The sequence below is a fragment of the Neolamprologus multifasciatus genome, chromosome 12 (assembly GCF_963576455.1).
Source record: "Neolamprologus multifasciatus chromosome 12, fNeoMul1.2, whole genome shotgun sequence".
Taxonomy (NCBI): Eukaryota; Metazoa; Chordata; class Actinopteri; order Cichliformes; family Cichlidae; genus Neolamprologus; species Neolamprologus multifasciatus.
In genome coordinates, this window is record NC_140450.1 from 892055 (window position 1) to 911818 (window position 19764).

At 46.9% G+C, this 19764-nt stretch overlaps 1 protein-coding gene and 11 non-coding genes across 12 annotated transcripts; all 12 read left to right on the plus strand.

The window, feature by feature from the left end:
• The first annotated feature begins 96 nt into the window (after positions 1-96).
• trnaa-agc (transfer RNA alanine (anticodon AGC)) lies at positions 97-169 on the plus strand. Its single transcript has one exon. It is a non-coding gene; the product is annotated as a tRNA-Ala (tRNA).
• Positions 170-850: 681 nt separating this feature from the next.
• trnaa-ugc (transfer RNA alanine (anticodon UGC)) lies at positions 851-923 on the plus strand. The gene has a single exon. It is a non-coding gene; the product is annotated as a tRNA-Ala (tRNA).
• Positions 924-1602: 679 nt separating this feature from the next.
• trnas-gcu (transfer RNA serine (anticodon GCU)) lies at positions 1603-1684 on the plus strand. Its single transcript has one exon. It is a non-coding gene; the product is annotated as a tRNA-Ser (tRNA).
• A 525-nt stretch (positions 1685-2209) lies between these two features.
• trnaa-agc (transfer RNA alanine (anticodon AGC)) lies at positions 2210-2282 on the plus strand. The gene has a single exon. It is a non-coding gene; the product is annotated as a tRNA-Ala (tRNA).
• A 2041-nt stretch (positions 2283-4323) lies between these two features.
• On the plus strand, positions 4324-4396 carry trnaa-agc (transfer RNA alanine (anticodon AGC)). The gene has a single exon. It is a non-coding gene; the product is annotated as a tRNA-Ala (tRNA).
• Positions 4397-5831: 1435 nt separating this feature from the next.
• On the plus strand, positions 5832-5913 carry trnas-gcu (transfer RNA serine (anticodon GCU)). Its single transcript has one exon. It is a non-coding gene; the product is annotated as a tRNA-Ser (tRNA).
• A 70-nt stretch (positions 5914-5983) lies between these two features.
• On the plus strand, positions 5984-9426 carry LOC146506079 (zinc finger CCHC domain-containing protein 12-like). Its single transcript, XM_085180802.1, has one exon. The coding sequence runs from the start codon at positions 7624-7626 to the stop codon at positions 9274-9276; it is 1653 nt and encodes a 550-aa protein (XP_085036928.1). The 5' UTR covers positions 5984-7623; the 3' UTR covers positions 9277-9426.
• Positions 9427-15977: 6551 nt separating this feature from the next.
• Positions 15978-16050, plus strand: trnaa-agc (transfer RNA alanine (anticodon AGC)). Its single transcript has one exon. It is a non-coding gene; the product is annotated as a tRNA-Ala (tRNA).
• A 1436-nt stretch (positions 16051-17486) lies between these two features.
• On the plus strand, positions 17487-17568 carry trnas-gcu (transfer RNA serine (anticodon GCU)). Its single transcript has one exon. It is a non-coding gene; the product is annotated as a tRNA-Ser (tRNA).
• Positions 17569-18094: 526 nt separating this feature from the next.
• On the plus strand, positions 18095-18167 carry trnaa-agc (transfer RNA alanine (anticodon AGC)). Its single transcript has one exon. It is a non-coding gene; the product is annotated as a tRNA-Ala (tRNA).
• Positions 18168-18848: 681 nt separating this feature from the next.
• Positions 18849-18921, plus strand: trnaa-ugc (transfer RNA alanine (anticodon UGC)). The gene has a single exon. It is a non-coding gene; the product is annotated as a tRNA-Ala (tRNA).
• Positions 18922-19600: 679 nt separating this feature from the next.
• trnas-gcu (transfer RNA serine (anticodon GCU)) lies at positions 19601-19682 on the plus strand. The gene has a single exon. It is a non-coding gene; the product is annotated as a tRNA-Ser (tRNA).
• Positions 19683-19764: the final 82 nt, after the last annotated feature.

Here is a 19764-nt window from a genome sequence, read left to right on the forward strand (position 1 = left end):
GCTTTGCAGATTTCAGGATTTGTGCCCCTTCCCTATTTTGATCATACAGCAAGTATGGATAAAGTGTAGACTGTAATACGTAACACATGTCGCACAGGGGAGTTAGCTCAAATGGTAGAGCGCTCGCTTAGCATGCGAGAGGTAGCGGGATCGATGCCCGCATTCTCCATTTGACACTTTGCTAGTCAGTGTCCCAATTGAATGCATGTGGCTTCCGTTGGCAAATCTTTATTTCACAGGTGTCGAACTCCAGGCCTCGAGGGCCGGTGTCCTGCAGGTTTCAGATGTATTCTTGATCCATCATAGGGGATTCAAATGGCTAAATTACCTCCTCAACATTTCTTGAAGTTCTCCAGAGGCCTGGTAATGAACTAATCATTTGATTCAGGTGTGTTGACCCCGGGTGATATCTAAAACCTGCAGGACACCGGCCCTCGAGGCCTGGAGTTCCACACCCCAGGTTTATTTGCACTTCTCCGCTCACTACCTTTCAGGTACTATCAAGTTAACGCTGGCTTCAAACCTCATCAATGTTTGACCATATGAAGTGATTGTCTCCCCTCTTACCCTCACAATACTGGCCGATGGCAGCAAAGAGTCCCCCGGCCCAGTCTGACATCTCTTTTCTCCAGAAGCAGCTGAAAGGGGCTTCCAGTGACACTCTCCTGGCGTACTGCGTAGGGCCCAGACTTGAATCGCTCGGAAGTGTCTCGTGTGAGTTACGATTGCACCAAAGGGTCTTGTTGTAGTTGACATGCCCAGAAAACATTGAAAGGGAGGTGTTGTGATTAGAGCCACCTGAGCTGAAGCTCCGTATGGCACGATGAAGCTGCAGTGCTCAGTCCTCAATGGGGAATTAGCTCAAATGGTAGAGCGCTCGCTTTGCATGTGAGAGGCAGCGGGATCAATACCCGCATTCTCCAGGACCCTTTTGCACGTCCGCGAGGAGACCCGAAGCCAAGTGTGTAGCCAATCCATTGGGCGTGGGTGGAGAGCAAATTCAGGGGTGATTTGTCACACAAGGATAGCAGCAAGTGCGAAAGGCAAGCTTTAGAAGACGGTAGTGAGAGCTGCTCTGATGTGTGGCACAGATTGTGTCTGCATAGTTGAAGATGATAAGCTTTTGCTTGGGAGTGTCCAGGATGCAACAGATTCGAAATGACCATGTGCGAGGGACAGCTGGGGTTGAGCCGTTTGCAGACGATAGGCCAGCAAGGCTGAGGTGATTTGCACATGTGCAGAGGAGGGATATAAGATATACTGGGAAAAGGGTGTTAAATACGGAGCTGCTGGGCAGGAGAATAAGAGAAAAACCAAAGACAACGTTCATAGACGTAGCCAAGTAGGACATGCAGAGGGTTGGTGTGACAGAGGAGAATGCTAGGGGCAGGGTGAGATGGAGGCAGACGATCCACTCTGGCAACCCCCAAGAAGAACAGGCTCAAAGAAGAAGCCAGCATCACTCCAGGCTTCTACCAAAGTGTTACGCAGCCCCTCGTCGGGGATCTGGAGTCAATCTCCCTGCGTCCATACACCAGCAATCAGCTCACACATTATCCCTCGTAAATTCCCAATGCTACTGGCAAAGACCAGCGTCTGGCAGATGAGGTGGCCGAGCGGTTAAGGCGATGGACTGCTAATCCATTGTGCTGTGCACGCGTGGGTTCGAATCCCATCCTCGTCAAGAGCTCTTTCTGCTTATTTTGATGCATCTTGTCAGTGTAAGGTTGGCTGCCAAAGCAGGCATGATGCAATGCTCTTCTTTGGCTCAGTATTCACTTTAGTTCACCATGTGGTCTTGTTGCACAGGTCATGTTAAAGAGAATGGTCTGCTAATACAGTAGCAGAAAGACCTTCTGCTTCCAGAATAGCAACATACCTAATGGCCCACTTGCCCTACACTGAAAACCAAGGGGAGGAGGTCCGTAAGCATATTGATTAGAACCACCTCCCTCAGTTGGCTTCATTCAATGTGAATTACTGTGGCTCTAGTCCACAGTCCCTTGGATGTCCAGTCTCCTCAGTCTGTCTCTAAGGCTGATGGCATTCAGTTACGTTAGCATGACAGTGGATTGTCAACGAGCCACCTTAGTCTCTTAGCCACATCCTGGGCGCTTTGCAGATTTCAGGATTTGTGCCCCTTCCCTATTTTGATCATACAGCAAGTATGGATAAAGTGTAGACTGTAATACGTAACACATGTCGCACAGGGGAGTTAGCTCAAATGGTAGAGCGCTCGCTTAGCATGCGAGAGGTAGCGGGATCGATGCCCGCATTCTCCATTTGACACTTTGCTAGTCAGTGTCCCAATTGAATGCATGTGGCTTCCTTTGGCAAATCTTTATTTCACAGGTGTCGAACTCCAGGCCTCGAGGGCCGGTGTCCTGCAGGTTTCAGATGTATTCTTGATCCATCATAGGGGATTCAAATGGCTAAATTACCTCCTCAACATTTCTTGAAGTTCTCCAGAGGCCTGGTAATGAACTAATCATTTGATTCAGGTGTGCTGACCCCGGGTGATATCTAAAACCTGCAGGACACCGGCCCTCGAGGCCTGGAGTTCCACACCCCAGGTTTATTTGCACTTCTCCGCTCACTACCTTTCAGGTACTATCAAGTTAACGCTGGCTTCAAACCTCATCAATGTTTGACCATATGAAGTGATTGTCTCCCCTCTTACCCTCACAATACTGGCCGATGGCAGCAAAGAGTCCCCCGGCCCAGTCTGACATCTCTTTTCTCCAGAAGCAGCTGAAAGGGGCTTCCAGTGACACTCTCCTGGCGTACTGCGTAGGGCCCAGACTTGAATCGCTCGGAAATGTCTCGTGTGAGTTACGATTGCACCAAAGGGTCTTGTTGTAGTTGACATGCCCAGAAAACATTGAAAGGGAGGTGTTGTGATTAGAGCCACCTGAGCTGAAGCTCCGTATGGCACGATGAAGCTGCAGTGCTCAATCCTCAGTGGGGAATTAGCTCAAATGGTAGAGCGCTCGCTTTGCATGTGAGAGGCAGCGGGATCGATGCCCGCATTCTCCACGACCCTTTTGCACGTCCGCGGGGAGACCCGAAGCCAAGTGTGTAGCCAATCCATTGGGCGTGGGTGGAGAGCAAATTCAGGGGTTATTTGTCACACAAGGATAGCAGCAAGTGCGAAAGGCAAGCTTTAGAAGACGGTAGTGAGAGCTGCTCTGATGTGTGGCACAGATTGTGTCTGCATAGTTGAAGATGATAAGCTTTTGCTTGGGAGTGTCCAGGATGCAACAGATTCGAAATGACCATGTGCGAGGGACAGCTGGGGTTGAGCCGTTTGCAGACGATAGGCCAGCAAGGCTGAGGTGATTTGCACATGTGCAGAGGAGGGATATAAGATATACTGGGAAAAGGGTGTTAAATACGGAGCTGCTGGGCAGGAGAATAAGAGAAAAACCAAAGACAACGTTCATAGACGTAGCCAAGTAGGACATGCAGAGGGTTGGTGTGACAGAGGAGAATGCTAGGGGCAGGGTGAGATGGAGGCAGACGAACCACTCTGGCAACCCCCAAGAAGAACAGGCTCAAAGAAGAAGCCAGCATCACTCCAGGCTTCTACCAAAGTGTTACGCAGCCCCTCGTCGGGGATCTGGAGTCAATCTCCCTGCTTCCATACACCAGCGATCAGCTCACACATTATCCCTCGTAAATTCCCAATGCTACTGGCAAAGACCAGCGTCTGGCAGATGAGGTGGCCGAGAGGTTAAGGCGATGGACTGCTAATCCTTTGTGCTGTGCCCGCGTGGGTTTGAATCCCATCCTCGTCGAGAGCTCTTTCTGCTTATTTTGATGCATCTTGTCAGTGTAAGGTTGGCTGCCAAAGCAGGCATGATGCAATGCTCTTCTTTGGCTCAGTATTCACTTTAGTTCACCATGTGGTCTTGTTGCACAGGTCATGTTAAAGAGAATGGTCTGCTAATACAGTAGCAGAAAGACCTTCTGCTTCCAGAATAGCAACATACCTAATGGCCCACTTGCCCTACACTGAAAACCAAGGGGAGGAGGTCGGTAAGCATATTGATTAGAACCACCTCCCTCAGTTGGCTTCATTCAATGTGAATTAGCAGTGGCTCTAGTCCACAGTCCCTTGGATGTCCAGTCTCCTCAGTCTGTCTCTAAGGCTGATGGCATTCAGTTACGTTAGCATGACAGTGGATTGTCAACGAGCCACCTTAGTCTCTTAGCCACATCCTGGGCGCTTTGCAGATTTTAGGATTTGTGCCCCTTCCCTATTTTGATCATACAGCACGTATGGACAAAGTGTAGACTGTAATAAGTAACACATGCGGCACAGGGGAGTTAGCTCAAATGGTAGAGCGCTCGCTTAGCATGCGAGAGGTAGCGGGATCGATGCCCGCATTCTCCATTTGACACTTTGCTAGTCAGTGTCCCAATTGAATGCATGTGGCTTCCTTTGGCAAATCTTTATTTCACAGGTGTCGAACTCCAGGCCTCGAGGGCCGGTGTCCTGCGGGTTTCAGATGTATTCTTGATCCATCATAGGGGACTCAAATGGCTAAATTACCTCCTCAACATTTCTTGAAGTTCTCCAGAGGCCTGGTAATGAACTAATCATTTGATTCAGGTGTGTTGACCCCGGGTGATATCTAAAACCTGCAGGACACCGGCCCTCGAGGCCTGGAGTTCCACACCCCAGGTTTATTTGCACTTCTCCGCTCACTACCTTTCAGGTACTATCAAGTTAACGCTGGCTTCAAACCTCATCAATGTTTGACCATATGAAGTGATTGTCTCCCCTCTTACCCTCACAATACTGGCCGATGGCAGCAAAGAGTCCCCCGGCCCAGTCTGACATCTCTTTTCTCCAGAAGCAGCTGAAAGGGGCTTCCAGTGACACTCTCCTGGCGTACTGCGTAGGGCCCAGACTTGAATCGCTCGGAAATGTCTCGTGTGAGTTACGATTGCACCAAAAGGTCTTGTTGTAGTTGACATGCCTAGAAAACATTGAAAGGGAGGTGTTGTGATTAGAGCCACCTGAGCTGAAGCTCCGTATGGCACGATGAAGCTGCAGTGCTCAACCCTCAATGGGGAATTAGCTCAAATGGTAGAGCGCTCGCTTTGCATGTGAGAGGCAGCGGGATCGATGCCCGCATTCTCCAGGACCCTTTTGCACGTCCGCGAGGAGACCCAAAGCCAAGTGTGTAGCCAATCCATTGGGCGTGGGTGGAGAGCAAATTCAGGGTGATTTGTGACACAAGGATAGCAGCAAGTGCGAAAGGCAAACTTTAGAAGACGGTAGTGAGAGCTGCTCTGATGTGTGGCACAGATTGTGTCTGCATAGTTGAAGATGATAAGCTTTTGCTTGGGAGTGTCCAGGATGCAACAGACTCAAAATGACCATGTGCGAGGGACAGCTGGGGTTGAGCAGTTTGCAGACGACATTAGGCCAGCAAGGCTGAGGTGATTTGCACATGTGCAGAGGAGGGATATAAGATATACTGGGAAAAGGGTGTTAAATACGGAGCTGCTGGGCAGGAGAATAAGAGAAAAACCAAAGACAACGTTCATAGACGTAGCCAAGTAGGACATGCAGAGGGTTGGTGTGACAGAGGAGAATGCTAGGGGCAGGGTGAGATGGAGGCAGACGATCCACTCTGGCAACCCCCAAGAAGAACAGGCTCAAAGAAGAAGCCAGCATCACTCCAGGCTTCTACCAAAGTGTTACGCAGCCCCTCGTCGGGGATCTGGAGTCAATCTCCCTGCGTCCATACACCAGCGATCAGCTCACACATTATCCCTCGTAAATTCCCAATGCTACTGGCAAAGACCAGCGTCTGGCAGATGAGGTGGCCGAGAGGTTAAGGCGATGGACTGCTAATCCATTGTGCTGTGCACGCGTGGGTTCGAATCCCATCCTCGTCGAGAGCTCTTTCTGCTTATTTTGATGCATCTTGTCAGTGTAAGGTTGGCTGCCAAAGCAATCATGATGCAATTGTAACCCAGTGTTAAAAACGGTATTAAAAGTATAAATATTGATAAAAACAAAGTTAATTATAATAAATACTGATAAAGCATGTAAACATAAGTTTAATTAATATGTACATATGTTATATGTAATGATATATGATATATATATAAATGATGTGGGGGCAGGACTTAGTCCTGTAGAGTGTTTGTCAGATCCACTGAGCGACCAATCATTGGCCGGTCTGACCCTCCCCCAGTCTGTGCGCTGCTCAGACACCTGTGTGTGCCTTCGTGTGCCAGTCAGATACGCCAGAGACACAGACGGTGAAAGATCAGTTTACCCGTGCAGCGAAGAAGCTAGCTGGATAGTGAAAATCCTTTTTTCGGCAAGAATAATAAGGGTGATGCTGTATTCCATTACTGTATTACTGTATTCTGTGAGCCAGCGTGAGCACTGTGAAGCCCCGTGCAGCAATTGTTGCTTCACATGGTAAGTCCCAGGCAGCACACGTGCGCTAGCATAGCATGCTACTTGCCGCTAGCTCCGATGCTAACTTCCGTTAGCCATTTTGCAATGAAAGTGCCTTTTCCGAGGCTAAAGCAATTAGCACTGAGTCTGCTGCACTTTATACGAGATGTTCTTTAAAGGTTTATGTCACATTACTGTGGTATTAATGTATAATGTATGGTTTTGTGCGAAGTTGTTATGTTAGCACATGTTCACTTTTCTCATGGTGCTAATTATAGTTCTGCACACTAAGTATTAGCAACGTGAAACTAAGTGCCTTCACTTGCACTTTACCTAGCTGAAACTTGATAAATCTCAAGCCAATGTGTATTTTTAATGCACTGCTGAGCTATTTTGTATTATTTTAAATGTGTGTTTCCTATGCACTTTTTCCCTTTTGAAATGAGAATAATTTGTTGTACAACATAGAATAATTTGAAAGAAATTTAGAAACACTACAAGCAACCAGTAGTAATAATAAGTTACAGGCATGATAGCTTAAATGTTGAACTACTGTGTTCTGGCCTGGTCCCCAGGTCAGGTTTTTTCCCTTTGCTTATTTGGATTGGATTGGTTTTGAGGACCTGAGAAGAATCGAGGATCCCTTTTCCAGTACTGGATGGCGAGCCCAGCCCAAAGAGCCGGATGAACTGGTAGATTGTAACCCGACTGGTTACAAACACACATGAGTGACTAGTGAACATTGAAAGACTGAAATTGACTTTAAAAAAGAGACAAAAGACAATATATCCTTGGGTCAACTATTTGTGGGGTTTATTTTATTTTGTTTTCAAGAAGCGCGCTCTACTTTTGTTAAATGTGCACAACTTTAATAATTGCTAATAAATGCAATTGTGTTTTCTACACCTACTGTGTACAAGTCCTCTGTTGTCATACACCCTTGGCTCCTACGAATCTAGAACCTGTCTGATCTGGTCCATATTTCCCTTCTGTCCTTGTACTGTGGTTAAAGGTAACTATACTGCCAGTACTACAGGCAAAGAAGGCAAGAAGTAGCACTAACAGGTCTTACATGCCACTACTAGTATTGCACCACCAGTGTTACATAAGTAAAAAAGTGGCGAGCCAGCCAGGAGCCTAGAGTGTTGTGTGACAACATTGGAATCCTGTTTGACTTTTGATCAGATACTGTGAAAATGGATTTTGTCGAGAAGTATGCCGTTAAAGTACCAAATACCATTATTGTTAGCGGTGTTACAGATAGAGAGAAAGACAAAGAGGTATTTGAGTTTCTGGAGCAACATGGTACTATTCGTAGAGTACTCGCTGTCGATGATGACTCTTCCGCGTTCCACAAAAGTCATATTGTAGAGTTCGAGTCCGGTGCAGCCGTTGAAATATTAGCACCTAAGCTGCCTTACCTCTTACAGTCCACTGACAATCCAGATGTCAGTTACCGCATTCGAGCCTTAACTGACGTCTATACTAAGACCGTAGGGGGCAGTGTTACTGAGGCTTACATTAGCAACCTGAAGTGTTTAGCCAAGTTAAGTGGGAAGGATTTCGAAGAAGTGTTGCGGAAGGCCCTGTCCACAATAGGGAAGACCATCGAAGCTGCTGAGACAGCTGAGATAAACCCCGAAAATGATGCTGCTGATCAGACTTGCCCTGTGGTAGGATCCACACAACTTGGAGCCCCACCTTCAGTCTTAACTGAACTGCCTCACCCTCCTGAACCCATTCAGGGTGCATTCCAACGCCCCATGAGACCAAACTTGACACCTCAAATATTGAGCCCAACTGACCTCAACCCACCAGAGGTTCAGAAAGTAGTAGTCGAGCATGTTGTCAAGAGTGTTGAAAAGACATCACATGCTCACTCTACATTAAGACTCAGAGCCTTCTCTGGCAAGATGCCCAGACCTTACAGCGAAGCTGACTATGAAACATGGCGTTCTCATGTTGACTTGTTGATGGAAGATGCTTCTTTGTCCGAGTTGGAAAAAACTCGTAAGATTCTTGAAAGTCTCCTTGCTCCCGCTTCTGATGTCATCCGCCCTCTTGGGCCAGAAGCCACTCCTGCAGACTATCTTAAACTTCTGGATTCAGCTTTTGGCACCGTCGAAGATGGTGAGGAACTGTTTGTACGCTTCATGAACACCTTCCAAGATCACGGTGAAAAGCCCTCTGCTTATCTGCTTCGTTTGCAGGTGGCAGTCAGTCACACCGTGCGCAGATGTGGGCTTGAACCACATGAAGTAAATAAGCAGCTTCTTAAACAGTTTTACAGAGGCTGCTGGGATGATAACTTGCTAACAGAGTTGCAATTGGAGCTAAAGCATAAGGAGCCACCCACTTATGCGGAGCTATTGCTTCTCCTGCGTACTGCAGAAAACCGACAAGAAGTTAAAAACACGCGAATGAAGAAACACTTTAGCGCCACAAAACCAAAAGCAGTGTCTCATGAACAGACGGTCACTGAAACAAATGCAGATGTTCGTCAAGCAGAGTCAGATAGTCTAGAAGAGCTGAAAAAACAAGTTGCCGATCTAAAAAGCCAATTAGCTGCCGTTGTGAAGCCAAAGAAACAAGCAACACTGAAGATAGTTCGAACAAGGAAACCTGAAAATAAAAAACCTGACCATGCCAAACCTGAAAACTCACCTCCACCCAGCCGCCCCAGTACTAGGCCCAAGCCCTGGTATTGCTTCCGCTGTGGGGAAGATGGACATATAGTAGCCACTTGTGAATCAGAGCCCAATCCTGCCCTTGTAGTTGCAAAACGAAAGGAATTAAGAGTGAGAAGGCAGATATGGGACAGGCAGAATGACCAGCTCTCTTTAAACTAAATTCTGCCTCCGTTGCGGGACAAATGGAGGCTGATGCTTTGTTAACCCGTCCCACCCAGGTTAAACAAAAAGCTTCACCTAAAAAATGTGCTAGCTTAAAGTCACACACAAGAACAGATTCCTTCGACTTTCCTAAAGGTCTAATTGGTACTAAAGAGTACTGCACAAGTGAAAGTTAATGGTCACACAGTGAGTTGTTTGCTAGATACTGGTTCCCAGGTGACTACAGTCCCCGAGTCCTACTATCGTCAGCATTTGTCCTCTCATGAGATTAAGCCATTGTTTGAACTTTTAGAAGTTTAGGATGCTAACGGTCAATCTGTGCCTTACTTAGGCTACATTGAACTGCATGTCACTTTCCCAAAAGACTTCCTTGGCATTGAAGCTGAAGTGCCGACACTTGCCTTAGTTGTCCCCGATGTGCGCACAGCTTCTCAGTCCTTAGTGCTAATTGGGACAAACACATTAGATGTACTTTATGAGCTGTACTCTGACACATGCCATGAACTGCAGCTGAACCTGCCATATGGTTATAGGGCAGTTCTAAAAGTTCTTGAGTCACGACACAAACAGTCCAAAGACAGTAGTCTTGGTTTAGTGACGATGCACAACAAAGAGCCACAGTTGATTCCAGCAGGCCAAACTGTTGTTCTAGATGGTGCTGTAGCTGTGTCAGCCGGTAACGGTGAAAAGTCTGTCTTGTTAGAGTATCCACGAATGTCAGCCTTACCTGGTGACATCCTTGTGAAACCTTGTCTCATAGACCTACCTGAACGAGCACCTTACCTTGTTCCAGTTATACTTACCAATGAATCCGAACATGATGTGACAATCCCTCTAAATTGTGTCATTGGAGAAGTCAGTGCATATCAAAGAGTTCTATCTCACGAACACTCAGTGTGAACTCCAAGATTCCAAACTGAGCCGAAGTCAAATGTAACATATAACTTTGACTCTTCCCCTATTAGCGCTGAATGGAAGGAGCGCATAACTGAAAAGCTAAGCCAAATGCCCGAAGTGTTTGCACAGAATGATCTCGACTTTGGAAAGACGGATCAAGTGAAACACACAATCAGATTGTCAGATGAAACACCGTTCAAGCATAGAGCGCGTCCCATACATCCGAACGACCTGGAAGCAGTCTGTAAGCACCTCAAAGAACTGCAAGAAGCTGGCGTGATCAGGGAATCTACCTCCCCTTTTTCTTCACCCATTGTAGTCGTGCGGAAGAAAAATGGTGAAGTCCGCCTCTGTATCGACTACAGAAAGCTTAATGCGCAGACTATAAAAGATGCTTACGCTCTCCCCAATTTGGAGGAAACGTTTTCCACCTTGATCGGGTCGCAATGGTTCTCTGTCCTGGATTTAAAATCTGGGTACTACCAAATTGAGATGGAGGAGCTGGACAAACCAAAGACGGCGTTCGTATGTCCCATCGGCTTTTGGGAATTTAATAGAATGCCCCAAGGCATTACAAACGCCCCCAGCACATTCCAGCGGCTCATGGAGAAATGTATGGGCGACATGAACCTGCGTGAGGTGATCGTGTTTCTTGATGACATCATTGTATTCTCCAAGACACTTGAAGAACATGAAGCTCGCTTAATGAAAGTTCTTGATCGCCTGAAAGAATATGGGCTCAAACTCTCACCCGAAAAATGCAAGTTTTTCCAAACTTCTGTCAGATATCTTGGGCATATTGTGTCCAGCAAGGGAGTGGAGACTGACCCTGAAAAGGTGGAAGCCTTAAGTACCTGGCCTGTGCCCCGTGATCTTAAACAGCTCCGCTCATTCTTAGGCTTTTCAGGGTACTACAGGCGGTTCATTAAGAACTATTCGAGTATCGTTAAGCCCCTCACTGACTTAACATCAGGCTACCCTCCTTTGCGCAAAAGCACAAAGCCTAAAGCTAAGTCTGTCCAGTACCATGACCCCAAGACACCTTTCGGCAAACGATGGACTCCCTCTTGTGATCTTGCTTTCAGAACCATCATTGAAAAGCTCAGTACTGCGCCTGTATTGGGTTTTGCTGACCCTAAACTGCCATATACGCTCCATACCGACGCCAGCACTACAGGGCTTGGCGCCGCGCTCTATCAAGAGCAGAATGGCCAGACCAGGGTGATAGCTTATGCAAGCCGTGGGTTGTCTAGGAGTGAATCTCGTTATCCCGCCCATAAGTTAGAGTTCTTAGCCTTGAAGTGGGCAGTGACGGAAAAGTTTGCAGATTACTTATATGGAAATCAGTTTACTGTCGTAACAGACAGTAATCCTCTGACATACATATTAACTACTGCTAAGATGGATGCCATGAGTTACAGATGGCTAGCTGCCCTGTCAACGTTTAGCTTTAAGCTCCAGTACAGAGCAGGCAAGCTTAACTCAGATGCAGATGGCCTTTCTAGACGGCCACATGGCGAGTTGCTTAACGACGCAGTGTCCCAAAAAGAGCTCGACCGCATACAGCAGTTCACACAGACTCACCTGTCCCTACCTGACAGCAGTATAAGTCCTGAAGTAGTGTCTGCTATTTGTGAGAAACACCTTGTATGCAGCTCTCAAAATGACACCATCCCTTTGGTTCACTCGCTAGCCATTTCTGCAGCTGCCATTCCAGGTGACTTTGTCAACGAAAATGACTGTGGTGGTCTTCCTGTTATACCCCATATGTCCCCTGAACAGATCACAAACGAACAAAGAACAGACCCTTGTCTGAGGGAAGTCATTGCACAAATTGAAACTGGAGAAAAGGTCCCACCAACTGTGCGAGCTGAACTTCCTGACATCAACCTTCTACTCCGAGAGTTCAATCGATTGGAGATACACAATAACATCCTGTACCGAACTCGTCAAGATGGAGGAGATGTTACTTACCAGCTTGTCTTACCTGAACAGCTCCGTGACGCAGTCTTCCAAAGCCTCCACTGTGACATGGGCCACTTAGGCACTGAACGTACCTTAGATCTTGCCCGAACAAGGTTCTATTGGCCTCGCATGGCAGCATATATAGAACATAAGATCAAAACATGCAACCGCTGTGTAAGACGTAAAACTCCTCCCGAAAAAGCAGCTCCACTTGTGAATATCAAATCCACCAGACCCCTCGAATTAGTCTGCATGGACTTCCTGTCCATTGAGCCTGATCGAAGTAATGTAAAGGATGTGCTTGTATTAACCGATCATTTCACGAAATATTCATTAGCCATCCCTACCAGCAATCAGAAAGCTCAGACCGTTGCAAAAGCCCTTTGGGACAACTTCATAGTCCACTACGGGATACCCGAACGATTGCATAGCGATCAAGGTCCCGACTTCGAGTCCCACATTATCCAAGAGCTTTGCAAGATCATGGGCATTCGCAAAATCCGGACAACACCCTATCACCCCAGAGGGAACCCGGTAGAACGTTTCAATAGAACGTTACTAAGTATGCTAGGTACTCTTGAGGACAAGGACAAAACTCAATGGCACAACTATGTCAAACCACTCGTTCATGCGTACAATTGTACGAAAAATGATACAACTGGTTTTGCCCCATATGAGTTAATGTTTGGCCGTCAGCCAAGATTGCCAGTTGATCTAGCATTTGGGCTGCCCTTTAACAACAAAAGTTTCAAGTCGCATTCTCAGTACATAACAAAACTAAAGGCAACTCTACAAGAGACCTACAAACTAGCAACAGACCATGCTAACAAAATGGCAGAAAGAAACAAAACAAGATTTGATATGCGAGTGAAACCCTCAAAACTAGAGCCAGGTGACAGAGTCTTGGTGCGTGCAGTCCGTCTCAGAGGCAAGCACAAGCTAGCCGACAAGTGGGAGACTGATATTCACGTTGTGGTGAACCAAGCAGGTGACTTGCCCGTCTACAGTATAAAACCCTTAACAAAAGAGGGCCCAGTCCGCACAGTCCACCGCGATCTCTTGCTCCCTTGTGGTTTTCTTGCCCCTGTTGAAGAGAAACCTGTCCCACCAACTCATGTACGCAAACCAAAAACAAGGCAATCACCTAAACAACATGAGGAATGTGATCATTCAGAACTAGAAGATGAGGATGTGTGTTGGTTCAGAGAGGAACCTTTTCAAGAGCCCATAAAGGTTACTCGAGTCTATGAGATTCCCCAGCCAAAGACACACCCTAATGGTCACGATCATGCTGAAACTCATTTGCCCCGGGGAGACAACTTACATGAACATGACAACTTGCTTGGAGGTGACAATTTAACCGGATGTGACAACATACCTGAATGTGGAAATCCACTTGGATGTGGAAGCCTAAAGGAGAGTGGAAGCCTAGAGGAGAGTGAAACCATGGTGGAACACTCAAACACTGACAATGAAAACGAGAGTGCCGCTAACTTACCCGATGGATCTACCTGTGATGGGCCAGTGGAAGAAGACAACTCAAATGATAATCAAGCGAACTCAAGTCAGTCAGATACTGAGAGTGAAGCCACAGCGACTGTAAGGCGCTCAGAGAGAACAAGAACCCAACCAGAACGACTGCAATATAGTCAGTTGGGAAATCCTCTTATTTCCATTGCCCAGTCCCTGTTTCAAGGTCTAAGCCTGGCTTTTACCAGTGCCTTGACAGAACAAGATTCTGTGGTCATCCCCATGAATGCTGGTTCCCCTGTCATTACCGTTTAGCTATCCCATGCAAAGGGACTTGCATGATTCTAAGGGGGGATAGTGTAACCCAGTGTTAAAAACGGTATTAAAAGTATAAATATTGATAAAAACAAAGTTAATTATAATAAATACTGATAAAGCATGTAAACATAAGTTTAATTAATATGTACATATGTTATATGTAATGATATATGATATATATATAAATGATGTGGGGGCAGGACTTAGTCCTGTAGAGTGTTTGTCAGATCCACTGAGCGACCAATCATTGGCCGGTCTGACCCTCCCCCAGTCTGTGCGCTGCTCAGACACCTGTGTGTGCCTTCGTGTGCCAGTCAGATACGCCAGAGACACAGACGGTGAAAGATCAGTTTACCCGTGCAGCGAAGAAGCTAGCTGGATAGTGAAAATCCTTTTTTCGGCGAGAATAATAAGGGTGATACTGTATTCCATTACTGTATTACTGTATTCTGTGAGCCAGCGTGAGCACTGTGAAGCCCCGTGCAGCAATTGTTGCTTCACATGGTAAGTCCCAGGCAGCACACGTGCGCTAGCATAGCATGCTACTTGCCGCTAGCTCCGATGCTAACTTCCGTTAGCCATTTTGCAATGAAAGTGCCTTTTCCGAGGCTAAAGCAATTAGCACTGAGTCTGCTGCACTTTATACGAGATGTTCTTTAAAGGTTTATGTCACATTACTGTGGTATTAATGTATAATGTATGGTTTTGTGCGAAGTTGTTATGTTAGCACATGTTCACTTTTCTCATGGTGCTAATTATAGTTCTGCACACTAAGTATTAGCAACGTGAAACTAAGTGCCTTCACTTGCACTTTACCTAGCTGAAACTTGATAAATCTCAAGCCAATGTGTATTTTTAATGCACTGCTGAGCTATTTTGTATTATTTTAAATGTGTGTTTCCTATGCACTTTTTCCCTTTTGAAATGAGAATAATTTGTTGTACAACATAGAATAATTTGAAAGAAATTTAGAAACACTACAAGCAACCAGTAGTAATAATAAGTTACAGGCATGATAGCTTAAATGTTGAACTACTGTGTTCTGGCCTGGTCCCCAGGTCAGGTTTTTTCCCTTTGCTTATTTGGATTGGATTGGTTTTGAGGACCTGAGAAGAATCGAGGATCCCTTTTCCAGTACTGGATGGCGAGCCCAGCCCAAAGAGCCGGATGAACTGGTAGATTGTAACCCGACTGGTTACAAACACACATGAGTGACTAGTGAACATTGAAAGACTGAAATTGACTTTAAAAAAGAGACAAAAGACAATATATCCTTGGGTCGACTATTTGTGGGGTTTATTTTATTTTGTTTTCAAGAAGCGCGCTCTACTTTTGTTAAATGTGCACAACTTTAATAATTGCTAATAAATGCAATTGTGTTTTCTACACCTACTGTGTACAAGTCCTCTGTTGTCATACACCCTTGGCTCCTACGAATCTAGAACCTGTCTGATCTGGTCCATATTTCCCTTCTGTCCTTGTACTGTGGTTAAAGGTAACTATACTGCCAGTACTACAGGCAAAGAAGGCAAGAAGTAGCACTAACAGGTCTTACATGCCACTACTAGTATTGCACCACCAGTGTTACACAATGCTCTTCTTTGGCTCAGTATTCACTTTAGTTCACCATGTGGTCTTGTTGCACAGGTCATGTTAAAGAGAATGGTCTGCTAATACAGTAGCAGAAAGACCTTCTGCTTCCAGAATAGCAACATTCCTAATGGCCCACTTGCCCTACACTGAAAACCAAGGGGAGGAGGTCGGTAAGCATATTGATTAGAACCACCTCCCTCAGTTGGCTTCATTCAATGTGAATTAGCAGTGGCTCTAGTCCACAGTCCCTTGGATGTCCAGTCTCCTCAGTCTGTCTCTAAGGCTGATGGCATTCAGTTACGTTAGCATGACAGTGGATTGTCAACGAGCCACCTTAGTCTCTTAGCCACATCCTGGGCGCTTTGCAGATTTCAGGATTTGTGCCCCTTCCCCATTTTGATCATACAGCAAGTATGGACAAAGTGTAGACTGTAATAAGTAACACATGCGGCACAGGGGAATTAGCTCAAATGGTAGAGTGCTCGCTTAGCATGCGAGAGGTAGCGGGATCGATGCCCGCATTCTCCATTTGACACTTTGCTAGTCAGTGTCCCAATTGAATGCATGTGGCTTCCTTTGGCAAATCTTTATTTCACAGGTGTCGAACTCCAGGCCTTGAGGGCCGGTGTCCTGCAGGTTTCAGATGTATTCTTGATCCATCATAGGGGACTCAAATGGCTAAATTACCTCCTCAACATTTCTTGAAGTTCTCCAGAGGCCTGGTAATGAACTAATTATTTGATTCAGGTGTGTTGACCCAGGGTGATATCTAAAACCTGCAGGACACCGGCCCTCGAGGCCTGGAGTTCCACAACCCAGGTTTATTTGCACTTCTCCGCTCACTACCTTTCAGGTACTATCAGGTTAACGCTGGCTTCAAACCTCATCAACGTTTGACCGTATGAAGTGATTGTCTCCCCTCTAACCCTCACAATACTGGCCGATGGCAGCAAAGTGTCCTCCGGCCCAGTCTGACATCTCTTTTCTCCAGAAACAGCTGAAAGGGGCTTCCAGTGACACTCTCCTGGCGTACTGCGTAGGGCCCAGACTTGAATCGCTCGGAAATGTGTCGTGTGAGTCACGATTGCACCAAAAGGTCTTGTTGTAGTTGACGTGCCCAGAAAACATTGAAAGGGAGGTGTTGTGATTAGAGCCATCTGAGCTGAAGCTCCGTCTGGCACGATGAAGCTGCAGTGCTCAACCCTCAATGGGGAATTAGCTGAAATGGTAGAGCGCTCGCTTTGCATGTGACAGGCAGCGGGATCGATGCCCGCATTCTCCACGACCCTTTTGCACGTCCGCGAGGAGACCCAAAGCCAAGTGTGTAGCCAATCCATTGGGCGTGGGTGGAGAGCAAATTCAGGGGTGATTTGTCATACAAGGATAGCAGCAAGTGCGAAAGGCAAGCTTTAGAAGACGGTAGTGAGAGCTGCTCTGATGTTTGGCACAGATTGTGTCTGCATAGTTGAAGATGATAAGCTTTTGCTTGGGAGTGTCCAGGATGGAACAGACTCGAAATGACCATGTGCGAGGGACAGCTGGGGTTGAGCAGTTTGCAGACGACGTTAGGCCAGCAAGGCTGAGGTGATTTGCACATGTGCAGAGGAGGGATATAATATATACTGGGAAAAGGGTGTTAAATACGGAGCTGCTGGGCAGGAGAATAAGAGAAAAACCAAAGACAACGTTCATAGACGTAGCCAAGTAGGACATGCAGAGGGTTGGTGTGACAGAGGAGAATGCTAGGGGCAGGGCGAGATGGAGGCAGACGATCCACTCTGGAAACCCCCAAGAAGAACAGGCTCAAAGAAGAAGCCAGCATCACTCCAGGCTTCTACCAAAGTGTTACGCAGCCCCTCGTCGGGGATCTGGAGTCAATCTCCCTGCGTCCATACACCAGCGATCAGCTCACACATTATCCCTCGTAAATTCCCAATGCTACTGGCAAAGACCAGCGTCTGGCAGATGAGGTGGCCGAGAGGTTAAGTCGATGGACTGCTAATCCATTGTGCTGTGCACGCGTGGGTTTGAATCCCATTCTCGTCGAGAGCTCTTTCTGCTTATTTTGATGCATCTTGTCAGTGTAAGGTTGGCTGCCAAAGCAGGCATGATGCAATGCTCTTCTTTGGCTCAGTATTCACTTTAGTTCACCATGTGGTCTTGTTGCACAGGTCATGTTAAAGAGAACGGTCTGCTAATACAGTAGCAGAAAGAAATTCTGCTTCCAGAATAGCAACATACCTAATGGCCCACTTGCCCTACACTGAAAACCAAGGGGAGGAGGTCGGTAAGCATATTGATTAGAACCACCTCCCTCAGTTGGCTTCATTCAATGTGAATTAGCAGTGGCTCTAGTCCACAGTCCCTTGGATGTCCAGTCTCCTCAGTCTGTCTCTAAGGCTGATGGCATTCAGTTACGTTAGCATGACAGTGGATTGTCAACGAGCCACCTTAGTCTCTTAGCCACATCCTGGGCGCTTTGCAGATTTCAGGATTTGTGCCCCTTCCCCATTTTGATCATACAGCAAGTATGGACAAAGTGTAGACTGTAATAAGTAACACATGCGGCACAGGGGAGTTAGCTCAAATGGTAGAGCACTCGCTTAGCATGCGAGAGGTAGCGGGATCGATGCCCGCATTCTCCATTTGACACTTTGCTAGTCAGTGTCCCAATTGAATGCATGTGGCTTCCTTTGGCAAATCTTTATTTCACAGGTGTCGAACTCCAGGCCTCGAGGGCCGGTGTCCTGCAGGTTTCAGATGTATTCTTGATCCATCATTGGGGATTCAAATGGCTAAATTACCTCCTCAACATTTCTTGAAGTTCTCCAGAGGCCTGGTAATGAACTAATCATTTGATTCAGGTGTGTTGACCCCGGGTGATATCTAAAACCTGCAGGACACCGGCCCTCGAGGCCTGGAGTTCCACACCCCAGGTTTATTTGCACTTCTCCGCTCACTACCTTTCAGGTACTATCAGGTTAACGCTGGCTTCAAACCTCATCAATGTTTGACCATATGAAGTGATTGTCTCCCCTCTTACCCTCACAATACTGGCCGATGGCAGCAAAGAGTCCCCCGGCCCAGTCTGACATCTCTTTTCTCCAGAAGCAGCTGAAAGGGGCTTCCAGTGACACTCTCCTGGCGTACTGCGTAGGACCCAGACTTGAATCGCTCAGAAGTGTCTCGTGTGAGTTACGATTGCACCAAAGGGTCTTGTTGTAGTTGACATGCCCAGAAAACATTGAAAGGGAGGTGTTGTGATTAGAGCCACCTGAGCTGAAGCTCCGTATGGCACGATGAAGCTGCAGTGCTCAATCCTCAATGGGGAATTAGCTCAAATGGTAGAGCGCTCGCTTTGCATGTGAGAGGCAGCGGGATCGATACCCGCATTCTCCAGGACCCTTTTGCACGTCCGCGAGGAGACGCGAAGCCAAGTGTGTAGCCAATCCATTGGGCGTGGGTGGAGAGCAAATTCAGGGGTGATTTGTCACACAAGGATAGCAGCAAGTGCGAAAGGCAAGCTTTAGAAGACGGTAGTGAGAGCTGCTCTGATGTGTGGCACAGATTGTGTCTGCATAGTTGAAGATGATAAGCTTTTGCTTGGGAGTGTCCAGGATGCAACAGATTCGAAATGACCATGTGCGAGGGACAGCTGGGGTTGAGCCGTTTGCAGACGATAGGCCAGCAAGGCTGAGGTGATTTGCACATGTGCAGAGGAGGGATATAAGATATACTGGGAAAAGGGTGTTAAATACGGAGCTGCTGGGCAGGAGAATAAGAGAAAAACCAAAGACAACGTTCATAGACGTAGCCAAGTAGGACATGCAGAGGGTTGGTGTGACAGAGGAGAGTGCAAGGGGCAGGGTGAGATGGAGGCAGACGATCCACTCTGGCAACCCCCAAGAAGAACAGGCTCAAAGAAGAAGCCAGCATCACTCCAGGCTTCTACCAAAGTGTTACGCAGCCCCTCGTCGGGGATCTGGAGTCAATCTCCCTGCGTCCATACACCAGCGATCAGCTCACACATTATCCCTCGTAAATTCCCAATGCTACTGGCAAAGACCAGCGTCTGGCAGATGAGGTGGCCGAGAGGTTAAGGCAATGGACTGCTAATCCATTGTGCTGTGCACGCGTGGGTTCGAATCCCATCCTCGTCGAGAGCTCTTTCTGCTTATTTTGATGCATCTTGTCAGTGTAAGGTTGGCTGCCAAAGCAGGCATGATGCAATGCTCTTCTTTG